General features: G+C 41.5%; 2 protein-coding genes across 2 annotated transcripts in view; one reads left to right on the top strand and one right to left on the bottom strand.

The window, feature by feature from the left end:
- The window catches only part of LOC136241142 (spliceosome-associated protein CWC15 homolog), a 37,672-nt gene that overhangs the window by 12,800 nt on the left and 11,692 nt on the right, over positions 1-13,180 (bottom strand). The window lies entirely within an intron of this gene.
- On the top strand, positions 3,673-6,576 carry LOC136241214 (uncharacterized). The gene is made up of 2 exons (XM_066032397.1): positions 3,673-4,139; positions 4,447-6,576. Exons 1-2 carry the CDS (start codon positions 3,705-3,707, stop codon positions 6,574-6,576), a joined length of 2,565 nt encoding a protein of 854 aa, XP_065888469.1. The 5' UTR covers positions 3,673-3,704.

Consider the following 13,180-nt stretch of genomic DNA (forward strand, 5'->3'; position numbering starts at 1 on the left):
GGGGTGGGGCTTATCAATTAGAGATTATAAGCACCAAGGGTCTGGTCAGGGTGTTACTATTCAGTGGACTGGACTACTGAACTGACATATTGTTGGTTTTTGTACATTCTATGGTTGGATTTATTATGGAATCTTGCTAGTAAACACCCTTAGGGTACCTGCAGCCCACTTCTAAACGCTGAAGACGAGCAGTGGAATATGCAAAAACTGCCATTTACATTATGCCACGATACAGCGCTTATTTCTTACCCTGGTGTGTAGTAATGCTGCAGGCAGTGCAGAGAATGTGACAGCATTAGTTAACCAGCGATCAACTTACCTGTAGACAATATATCCTTCGAGATATCCTTGGAGCAAGCTTGAGGAGCAAGCTAGTCTTGCTGCTATAGATTTCTGTTTCAGTGCAGGGCCTTGTCAATTAAAGATTATAGCTAAGCGCCCGTGCTGAAAAATTGAATTGGTAAGCTCCTGCACTGAACTAGAGGCCTGGCCATGTGAGACTAACTTGCTCCTCAAGTTTGCTAAGGATATCGCGAAGGATATTGTCTACTGGCAAGTTGATCGCTGGTTAGCTATTGCTGTCACATTCCCTGCACTGCCTACAGCATTACACACCAGGGTAAGGAATAAGTGTTGTATAAAAGTAGCGAAATTATTAAGAGACAGTTTTCGCATATTCCACTGTTCGTTTTCAGCGTTTAGAAGTGGGCTGCAGGTAGTGCTTAGCTACTAGAAAGACCCCATAAATCCAACCAAAGAATGTACAAAAACCAAAAATATGTCAGTCCAGTAGTCCAGTCCAGTGTTCCAGTCCACTGAATAGTACACCCGGTCTGGTCATCTGTCCATATCATTTTTCAATAATTTTTGTCACATACTAATTGATGATACTATGATGTGTTTAGTACCTCATGTCACAAAAGGCCTCTTCATACCTCTTAGAAGTTGGTTAATGTGACAAATTGTCAATTTTTCAGAACAAAGATGACCAGACAGGGGGGTGCTAATGATCTCTAATTGATAAGCACCACCCTTGAGGAAATAGGGTTGGGGTATGAGACTAGGGATAGTAGAAATTGTCAATCAGCTAATGGATATATGCATTATTGGTTGTACTCTATCCTCGGTTATAAACGAACTTCAGTTATCTGAGCACCTACTGTCTGAACTCTAAAAGTGATTGTTTAATTAGAGTATTTTGTTGATAATGTGTGTTCTAATAGAGTAATTGAATGGAGTGTATAAATAAATCAATGGGTTTCATCCATTATTTACTCTTGGTTTCACTGATTCACTTAACTGAACTCTTTTTGGTTGGGTGGTATTTGAATTCAATAATGATAAGAAGCAAAGAAAAGCACATCTGAAAGCTTGACGACAAATACATGATGTTTGAAGTTCTATTTATTTGCTCTCCCAGGAGGATGTTATGACTGGAACCGTGATTGATTATTACAAACAGGACTCGAGCACTATTAATAATAATTATGTAATCACCAGGGGTTTGTCACGTTGGTGTATGTACTTGGTTGTATGTGACCCGGTCCTAGTAATGATAATATGAAGACATTAATATGTGCATGTGATATTATTGTATAAAAGTGTACACATCTATATGCGTTTTACCAGTTTTATGTAAGCCAAAGAAATATAGATTTGAACCGGGAAGTGTTAATCCCCCTTTGGAGACGAGCTTTGGCTATCGTCAACTCACGACCATTTCTTAAGCATATTGTAGATGATGTTCTTGTTTTATTAGCTGAAGACAATGCCCTCAGCAAAGAAACAAAAGAGATTATTACAGACAAAATTCAAATGCATTAAAAAGCAGAAGAAATGTCTGACTTGCAAGACATTTATTCTATGAACCTGAGCGAGTTGAGAATTGTATTGTGCATGGTTGAAGATTAGCTATACGTATGCTATGTTGTATTTTGGTATTTTGTAGGTGGAGAAGAATGAGCAAGATTGTGTAAAATTGAAAAAGATAACTTGCTAGTAGCTAAAGGGCAAAATATGTAGCTAGTTACCGCATAAGCATAAATTTTGGTGTGAAATTAAATTTGGCGATTTGGCAAATGGTTACAAAATCGCCAAATTAAAATTTTGCCATTTGTTTCTGTAATAATAATGATTATAATAGGTAAGCAATAGAATTGCGCGTGTGTCAAGACCGGCTGAAAACCAAAGCTGTGTCCACTTTTGCTATTGTCATTTTCTTCTTGGCTGCGGGTGGTTTGCGTGGCAAGTCTAGATTTCTTTTCATTGGCTCCATCTGTTCGGCCACTATGGGAGGGCCAGTATTACTAGCCATTTGATTTTGTACATGTCGCGACTCTTAAATATAATTAATTGCAATCCAACTTATGAAATGGAGGATGAAAATTTATTTGATCCATATGCAGTAGCCATCACTGAAAAAGGAAGCAACGTAATTGGGCATAATATTCAATGCAAGATCTCTGCTGCGTGCTCCCTCTTCCTGGAAAGATGAGTGGCCCTCGAAATTCTGATCTTCAGTTTTCTTTCGCCTGATTTTATACCACAGTCGGTAGCCACGTACACACTTTTTCACCACATGTAACTCCAGCTGGAATTCCATGTTGCTGAAAGGCTTGCTGACATGCACATTTACACATAATATATTTCACCAAATTAATTTTTCGCCGAATGCAATTTATCGAGGAATCGCCAAATATTCAGTTCGCCAAAATTTCTGCTTATACGGTATTTCTAACACAGTTACATTTAAATTGCAATGTATCCATGAGTACTACTAACTACTTTGAGTATCACTACTACCTTGAGCGTCTAGTTAGGGATTAGCATTGTAAACAGTTGTAAAATAAAGTTGAGTGAACTCTCCTGTGGTTATCTTCTGTAGCTCTTCTTAATCCTGCTTGTTCTGGGATTTCCTTTTTGTCCCTTCTTCTTGCATGCACTTCTCAATTCATCTTCTTCTGGTGTTTCTCTTTCCATTTGTAATTCTTTGCAATGTCTATGGAGCGATTCAGCTCTATTATGTGTCGTCCATTTGTGAAAAAAAAAACAGTATGTATGTACCAGACTTATATGGAGCATCTGTAAAACATGCCAGTTATTATACACCGGTTATTGTTCGTGTTATGAATGTTATGAGCATTGTTTGTGTTATGAAAGTATGTACCAGCCTTATTGGGGCGAGCCTGAGCGAGCCCCACACTAGCGAGTCAACGGTGTAATGGACCCGTTTACAAAAAATTACGATAAGAAACGGAGTCAATGTGTAATGGACCCGTAATACGACAATAAATTACGATATAAAGCGGATACCTTACACTTGCTCCAGCGTAATGATTCATATCACGATAAATCAACAGCGTAGATTACTGCCTTCCCATATTTGGCGATGTGTAATGGACCACATCACGAGAATTACTGGCCTAGACTGCTTTCCCATATTTGGCGATGTGTAATGGACCATATAACGGGATTTACCGGCGTAGATTACTGCTTTCCCATATTTGGTGATGTGTAATGGACCATATCACGGGATTTACCGGCCTAGATTACTGCTTTCCCATATTTGGCAATGTGTAATGGACCATATCACGGGATTTACCGGCCTAGATTACTGCTTTCCCATATTTGGCGATGTGTAATGGACCATATCACAGCATTTACAGGCGTAGATTACTGCCCTCGTTACTGCCCAGCCACGTGCAATGGATGCAGATGAACGCCTTCGACGCAGGAGAGAGCAATACAGACGCAGAAGAGATAGAGAAACCCCTGAAGATGCGGAAAGAAGAAGGTGTAGAGACAGGGAGTATATGAGACGGCGAAGAGCAGGGATGACAGCGGAGCAGAGGAGAATTGAAAGAACTAGAAATGCACTGCCCTCCCCACAAATCCCTACGCAATTTAATCGGGAAGTTCCATCATTTAATGATCCTGCCGTCATAAGAAAGATGTGTGAGTTTCACGAGGGCCTACTCAATTTAGAATTTTCATGCTGTGTAGTCTGTATGGAACGTTTCCCTTCCATATCCGTTAATGCTATGAACGTTTGTAAAAGATGCACAACGGATAAACATTTGCCAAAATTGTATTCTGGGGACAACAACATGGATCCAGGCCCAGTACCACCCGAACTTGCTGTAAGTGTGCGATTGTTTATTTAAACCTACACATTTGCGTATTTAACATTAGTAATCGTTGTTGCCTTGTAAAAGTTTAAGCTAATTAATAATAGGAGAATAACGCTATATTGAGGTTTTGCAGGACACGTTCCCAAGTAAGCATTCAAAATATGGAACATAGTCAGATATAAATAACACAATTTTACCGTATTCAATCCACTCAAAGTGTCAGCACATGTGACTCGTGAACGCCCCCTGCAAAACCTTATTTTTGTGAGAAAAAATGATTGTTCCATATTTTTGTTGTTTTAATTGCTCTTTATAGGATCTGACACAAGTAGAGCAAATGCTAATATCACCCATTATACCAATGATGTCAATATACTGTTTACCACATGGCCAATATGGGTACAGTGGACATATTATTAACTTACCTCAAGACGTTTCAACATTTGTCAACAGTTTGCCACGTTTACCATCTGATTTAGACATCGTAATTGTTCGTAAAGAAAACACCGTTGACACTCATCGTGATTTTCGTGTTCGACGATCGAAAGTGGTTACAGCATTACAGTGGCTAGTTACAAACAACATCTATTTTAACAACATAACTATTAACTCTGACAATCTATCAGCTTTACCCGATGATGAACTGCTTTCAACTTTACCTACATTATCAATTTCTAGTGATGCAGACATTGCAGACAATCAAAATGCCTCCACAGCTGCTCCACAAGATCAAAATGCCACAGCTGCTCCACAAGATCAAAATGCCTCCACAACTGCTCCACAAGATCAAAATGCCTCCACAGCTGCTCCACAAGATCAAAATGCCTCCACAGCTGCTCCACAAGACCCACACGATGTGCAATTGACGCAGTCATTTATTCCATCTGTACACAACACGATGACTGAAGAGGAAAATATTAGTCATGCCTTGCATTCTAACAGTACGTTTCCATGGCCTGCCACACAACAGAATCCTGTCAATGAATTTCATTCGGAAGGGTACTTTTCTTGTGCTTTCCCTGTGCTTTTTCCCACTGGAAAGGCTGAATTTTTAGCACCTCGTTTGAATGCTGTTACTATAGGCAATTATTTCAAACATCTCATGCTTTATGACGATGGCAGGTTTGCTAAACACTGTAGATTCCATTATTTCGCCTTAAATACAGAAATGAGGTGGCGGGCTTTACAAACAGGGAGAGTATATGTACGACAGAATCCTGAGGATGCTCACCTGTCTATTGACGATCTAAGGGACATGGTAGGCAGGCAGGGAGAAAATTTTGCAAATCGTGTTTTGCATTATGCAGCCAGCTTAAGAGGAACTAAGCAATACTGGTTTCAGCAAAGAAGTAGATTAATTTCCATGGTGGATGCACTTGGTATGCCTACGGTTTTTTTTACGCATAGTGCAGCAGATTTACAGTGGCCTGAATTAGCACGTTTGATTGATGCTGAAAACACAGGAAGACCTAATGCTTTAATTGAAAACCCTGCCATAGCTGATTGGTTTTTCTATCATCGAATACAGAAATTTGTAGATGTATATTATGTTGATCTTCTTGGTGCCTTGGACTTCTGGCTACGTTTCGAATGGCAGCATCGAGGAAGTCCACATGTACATGGCTTAGCTTGGCTACGCAATGCACCTAATTTTGAAGAAACTGTTGAGCAAGGTGATGAAGCAGCTAAACATCAATTGATTGAATTTATAGACAAACTGGTATGCACACAAAACCCTGGAGTTTTGCCAGATGGCAGTAATATAGCAAGTGCACCTTCCGCAAAGCTTGATCCCCATGTATGTAGTCAATCATATTCACAGATTGAGGAATACAATTCTGATTTAACAGACCTTGTTGCAACGTGTCAACGACATACATGTTGCTCTACTAGCTATTGTTTACGAACTAAACAAGGAGTGCAAGCTTGTCGATTTGGCTATCCAAAACCTTTACAAACTGACACTGCTATCACGTATGAAGACGGAACGTATGACTTGCTAACTGCACGTAATGACACGTTAGTCAACAGCTATAATACACTTCAACTTTCCTCGTGGAGAGCAAATGTTGACATGAAGTACCTTGTATCCAGGCAAAAGGTTGTTGAGTATTGTGCCAAATATGCTACTAAAAGTGAACCACGCTCACAACCAGTACTGGAAACTTTTAAATTGATAGTGAATAGCCTTAAAGAGAGTAATACTTCACTTACTGCTGTACAGAAGCTACTAATAAATAGTATCGGTGAATGTGATTACTCTTCTCAAGAAACCTGCCATCTACTGCTTCAGCTTCCAATGTTTAAGGCGTCGAGGGACTTTGTTGTGTTGAGTTTAGACGGATCACGTATCGTTCAACACACTGCAGACGGTCAAGTAGCAACTGCACTTTCAATTTTGACCATTACGTGCAAAGACCAAATACCCTTGAATTCAATACCATGACCTTGTTGACATTTGCTAGATCTTATAACATGCATTATGGTTTCTTTTAGATCTCCTTAGATCCTACAGTTGACTTATCAATAAAAACATCAAGCTTGTACTGATACAGGTAAAATCCATGAGCAATATGAACTATTCATACAACTCGTAAGGTCTATAGTAGTTTGCACTGCCATCAATACTTCAAAGTCATCAGGCTCGCCCCACGATGCTGTTTGCATCTGTCTAGTATGGAAGCATTTGTAAGTTATCCATGTTTTCTTGTAATTATCCATGAACGAGACATATGTACCACCAACTTGCTAGTGTGGGCTCACCCCAATAGAGTTATTTATAGATGGCCATGGGATAAAGTAAGGACATAAATATAATCACAGACCACTATACTGTGGCTAACTACTGCATTATCAAAGGTTTAAGTTAGCAAACTGCCATAGAGTGTTATGTTTTGAAGTTCTCAAATATAAAAAGGAATTAATGTCCAGAAGGAATGTAGGTAATGGCAGGCATTGAAACATTAGAATGCATTTGGAGGAAAGCACAGGACTGCAGCGCACGCCCCATATCACTTTTGTCTATTGGTACATATCGTATCTGTCACCATTAGCACGCTTATTAATACTTACTTGCCATTAACACAATTATCACCAGTATTAGCATCTGTTTTATGGCTTTCTCCCTTTAACATGTTTGGGGTCCATTGTGGACTCCTACTCCTCGGTCCTGGACTTTGATCATGTCTGGAAAAGTGCAACATTCAGACGGAAATAATTAGGTTCATGGGTTAGAGGTGGGTGGGAAAACTTCACTGCAGATCTTGCACCTCGACACGCAGTAAGGTGTCAGTGGTGTACTCTTGTGCACATGCGCTTACAGCTTATTTCTATTTATGGCACAAATTGCAGCCAGGCCTTCCTCCATTAACTCCAGTTAACTTTAGTTAACCTCCATCTCAACCTGGCCAATAGTTGTACCAGTGTAGAGAACTGAACGGATGTAGAGAACTGAAAGGTAACAGTACATTATATAAGCTGATTGTAACTTAGGCCTTGTTTTAGTAGTAACTGTTTGTGTACTTAGGATATTGTTCTGCGCATGAGTGGAGGAGTGTATGATGCAACGTATTAAGATGGCGGACATGTAGGCCACATGGCGTGTTAGTAGTCACGGATTCATCAAACCCCACTTTCCTATACATTTTGGTGCTGTGACTGGTTGCTGTATTACGCCATGACAAGTTTCAACTCCTCAAGTTACGAACGCTCATCGTCTACCGATCACCGAGAAGGGATTAATCAATTCTTCTAAGCTCAGACATCGTGGTACCGTGGCATTTGATTATTCGAAACGGTACCCGATAAGGCAAATGTTCCTTTGCAGTAGAGCTGTTGTTTTATGTTATATTTTCTTGCAGTGTGCACCAATTGGCATAACTCGTTCCCACGATGACAGAGATCACACGCCTACAGAATTCCAGGAAGGCCTACAAAAGTCACGTTTTTAGAACTTTTAAGAAGGTGGAAGAACTGATGGCAATGGATGTTATTGATGAACTTCAACTATTGTCCCTAAAGTCTTCACAAGAGATTCTGAAGAAAAAGAAAGAGACGATCCATCAGTTAGATACACAGATCCTTGAAGGCACAGACCCAGATAGTATAGAAGACATTATTCTGGAGATAGAGGAAAGGCAAGATGTGATTTTTGAGAAAATAAATCAGATAGACACTTTCTTAAGGTTACGTTCCAAAACTCCCCCTGTCGCGATGCCACCTTTGCACACTACATCATCACCGTCTACTTCATCACAGTCCACAACATCTCAGGGTGGTACTGAGTCTACTACTGTTCAGCCCTAATCACATGTCACAAACTCTGCAGCAGCTATCACTGAGTCGACAGCAGTCACAATCCCCAGTCTTCCACAGCCAAGTAACACAAGTTCAACAAACCTTTATCCTCAAGCATTCAGCAGGCTCCCCAAACTCACACTGCCAATATTCTCAGGTGACCCGCTCTCTTGGCAGACGTTTTGGGACTCCTTTAGTGCAGCTGTGGATACCAGTCCTACACTTGGTGCAATCCAGAAATTTAGTTATCTGCGGGCTCAGCTCCAAGGAGACGCTGCTAGGACCATAGCTGGTCTTCCCCTTACAGACACCAATTACACCCACTAAGTTTCTCTACTGAAAGAACGGTTTGGTCAACCTAACAAGATACAGAATGCACATATGCAGGCTCTCTTAGAGCTTCCCGGCCCGACCAATGAGCTCTCCAGTCTAAGATTGTTCTATGATTCGGTTGAGACACACATTCGAGGTTTGTCGTCACTCAGGGTGTCAAAGGAGTCCTATGGAGCTCTTCTGGTGCCAATCATCTTAGCCAAATTGTCAATACCAACCCATAAGAACTTGGCTTGAGAGCATAGCAATCTGGATTGGTCCATTGACGATATACAAGCAGCAATCCTCAAGGAAATTAGAGTGATGGAGACAGGATTTTACACCAGTGATGCACAATCAAGCACTGCTAAAGGGTCATATTCAACTACGTCATTTTATGCTGGTATAAAGGGATCACGTATCAACCCACCTTCTAATGGTAAGAAGAAACCACTGTGTGTGTATTGTAAGGGTGACCACTCCCCCAGTGTATGTGATGTAGTTAATGATGTTCAAAAGCGACTAGAAATTGTTAAGAGGGAAACCTGTGTTTCAATTGTTTGGGTAACCACAAGGTGTCACTTTGTAACTCCAAGTTTCGGTGTAGAAATTGTAAACACAAACACCACACTAGTCTGTGTAAACCTGTCAGTGAAGATCCCAAACAGCATGATAAGAGAGACAGTGAGGTTAAAGGAGCAATTTCATCACCACAGGGCAATACACCAACACAAACCAGCATGGCCATGGCTCCAGTATCATACAGTTCACTTTCCAAGAAGTGCCCACCCACTACCAATACTATTAGTCCGCTGAAAACAGCCATAGTTCTCATTAGTGCTGAAGGCTTACGAATTCAGGGCAATATCTTATTCGATGATGGCTCACAACGTTCCTTTATTACAGAAGAGGTAGCCACTAAGCTCAACTTGAAGCCCAATAATAGTGAACACATAGCTGTTGCACCCTTTGGTGCAGAATACACATCAGCCCAGTGCCTATCAGTAGCCTGTGTGTTTGTTGAGACTGAGTCAGGAGAAAGTATACCAATCACCATCCTCATTGTTCCATTTATTGCTGCACCACTTCAGAGCTCTGTGCGTGCTTCTGTCAGTACCTTTCAACATCTACAGGGACTAAAATTGGCTCATCCCATTACCAATGAAGATAATTTTCAGGTATCCATGTTAATTGGGACAGATTTCTACTGGAGATTCATTGAAGACAACATTGTAAGAGGGGACGGTCCAACAGCTCAACAATCTAAGTTAGGTTACCTCCTGTCTGGTCCCATACACCAAGCGACACCACAGCGTACCACAGCTAACGCCTTTCACATTGCCGTGATGAACCTATCTATTGAAGATCCTAATCCTCAGCAATTTTGGTCCTTGGAAGAAACTGGTACGGTTCAACACACTACACAGGGTGCGGATAGAGATTTTCTCTACCAATATCAAACAAATAATATCAGCCAAGCTAAGGATGGTACATACACTGCCTGATTTCCTTGGAAATCGGACCATCCCCATCTCCCATCGAATATTGCAGTGTGTGAAAAACATACACAAAACTTAGTTTCAAGACTGACGGAATCTCCCTCTCTCTTACACCTGTACAATGACATCATTTCAGACCAGGAAAAAAGAGGCTCCATAGAGAGACTATCATCCGATCATCAATCCAAACAGGCTCACTACCTCCCTCATCACCCTGTCAAAAAGGACTCGGTAACTACACCTATACGGATAGTTTTTGATGGTAGTTGCCGACAAGGGAAGGGGTCAGCAAGCCTTAATGATTGTTTACTTGTAGGTCCTCCGTTTTTGAACGACCTATGCTCCATTTTACTTAGATTCTGAGTACCCACCTTTGCGTTTGCTACAGATATAGAAAAAGTGTTTCTTCATGTGAAGCTACACAAGGCAGATATGGATTTTACACGCTTCCTGTGGCTTTCTGACATTACCAATCCAGCAGGTGAACTGGCAACATACCGTTTTAAGCTTGTTCCCTTCGGAACCACAAACTCGCCCTTTATGCTCAATGCCACCCTCGATCTACATCTCAGCAAGTTTTCCTCTCCAGTGGCTAGTGACATGAAAGCTAACTTGTATGCTGACAACCTAATTTCTGGGTGTAGTTCAGAGGATGAAGTGATAGATTACTACAAGCAAGCCAGGAGCATAATGGGCAGAGCAGTTTTTACCTACGTTCATGGTCATCAAACAGTTGCTCTCTCCGTTCAATCATTACACAAGACAACACTAATGATCCCAACACAAATGCTAGGATCATTAGTGATCTTAGCCTTAACGTGCTAGGCTTAAGATGGGACACCCTGATGGATATAATATCATTCACACCAAGGAATTTCCTATCTCTTACCTCAACCTCACTTGTCACAAAGAGGGAGATACTGCGCAACTCAGCACAAATCTACGATCTCCTAGGCTTGTTGCACCCGTCACAGTTAAGGCTAAGATCTTGGTACAAACTATGTGGAAACAGAAGATTGATTGGGATGAGCCACTGGATCAAGAACTAACCACTACCATAGCAGAAGATATCAAGGAAGCAACCACTATTACCTATCCAAGGCTCTATTTTGTGCCTCACGACCAACTCCTATCACCAACAACACAAGGCTACCATCAGAAACTCAGTGGTCAACCTGGTCTCCCACTAATGTACTTTCTATCCAGACAGAAGAGGCTACAGATGCAATATCAGATATTGACTCCACTAGTGACAATGGACAGCCTCCAAGCTATGGGCTTCACTGTATTATTGATGTGTCTCGGTACAGTCGGCTTTGCAAGCTCCTGTGTATCACATCGTATGTCCTACGTTTCTGCAATAACCTCCAATGTCCCACTAACAAGACTTTGGGTCCAATTAAAGCGAAAGAACTCTCTACAGCTAGACTAGTATGGATACAGTGTTGCCAGTCACAAGCTTATAGCAAAGAAATAGCAAACCTTATGGATAAGTCTGGTAAAAGACTACTACTAGTCAGACAGCTTCGCTTATTTCTAGACAGTGATGGTTATATTAGGTGTGGCGGGAGGATTCACAATGCTCCCTTAGGTGAGTTAGCCAAGTTTCCGTACTTGCTTCCAGCAAATCATGAGTATACAAAGTTACTAGTCTATGCCACACACGTTAAGCTTTGCCATGCTGGTGTCAACAGCACAGTTACCGCACTACGTCAATCATACCGGATTCCCACGATAAGGCAGTGTGTGAAGAAGATACTGAGAAAGTGCGTTGTATGCATCAAATTGATTGGCAAACCGTACAGAGTACCAGATCCTCCACTACTACCCAAGCTTCGCATTGAACAGCCTAACTCCTTTGAAGTCACGGGTGTTGACTTTACTGGTGCACTCTACGTTAGGGATGATGGAACTGAACGAAAGGTATACATATGTCTTTTCACCTGCGCTACTAAGCGCGCAGTGCACCTTGAGGTAGTCCTGGATCTTACCCTTGAGAGCTTTATGTTGGCCTTTCGTAAGTTCACCAGTCGCAGATCAACCCCAAGAACCGTGATCTCAGATAATGCCTCAACCTATTTGGCTGCTGCAGAAGAACTGACCAGATTATTCCAATCTACACCTCTGAAGACAGCTCTTAAACATCATGGAGTCACCTGGAAGTTCATCCCAAAACGAGCTCCTTGGTACGGGGGCTTTTGGGAGAGACTGGTGGGACTTACCAAGCAATCACTTAGAAAGGTGCTAGGAAGAGCATTCGTCACTTTACCAGTCCTCCAAACCATAGTAGTGGAGATCAAAGCTGTGTTAAATGACCGCCCCTTGACGTATGTTTCAACAGATGTCAGAGATATGGAGCCGCTTACCCCTGCCCATCTGTTATGTGGCAGAAGAATTACATCCTTTCCCCATGAACACAAGGAGAATGTAGATGATCCAGATTACATGGGTGCTCCAGCCATGAGGAAACAGGTTGACAAACATTCTAAGATTCTCGATCATTTCCAATCAAGGTGGAAAAGAGAGTACTTCACCTCCCTGAGGGAATTCCATAAGGCATCTGGACACAACAAGCAGTTGATCAAGAAAGGAGATGTCGTTTTGATACACGATGACAAACCTCGACTGAAATGGAAACTAGCAGTCATAGAAGAACTTCTTCCTGGAAATGATGGACTTGTCAGAGCAGCGAACGTACGGACCGACAATTTTGTCACATCAAGACCCATATCTAGACTCTACCCACTAGAAGTATCTACAACTCCAAGTATGCAAGTAGAGAAAGTCCCGAAAGATAGCAACAGTGTACCCGCCTCCTGCAAAGAACGTCCCAAGAGAAAGGCTGCTGAAAGGGCTAGATCCCAGATATCAGAGTGGACAAGAGATTTACGCCGCCCCCCCGGAGGATGTAGAGAACTGAACAGTAACAGTACATTATATAAG

Source organism: Dysidea avara, chromosome 12 (genome assembly GCF_963678975.1).
Source record: "Dysidea avara chromosome 12, odDysAvar1.4, whole genome shotgun sequence".
Taxonomy (NCBI): Eukaryota; Metazoa; Porifera; class Demospongiae; order Dictyoceratida; family Dysideidae; genus Dysidea; species Dysidea avara.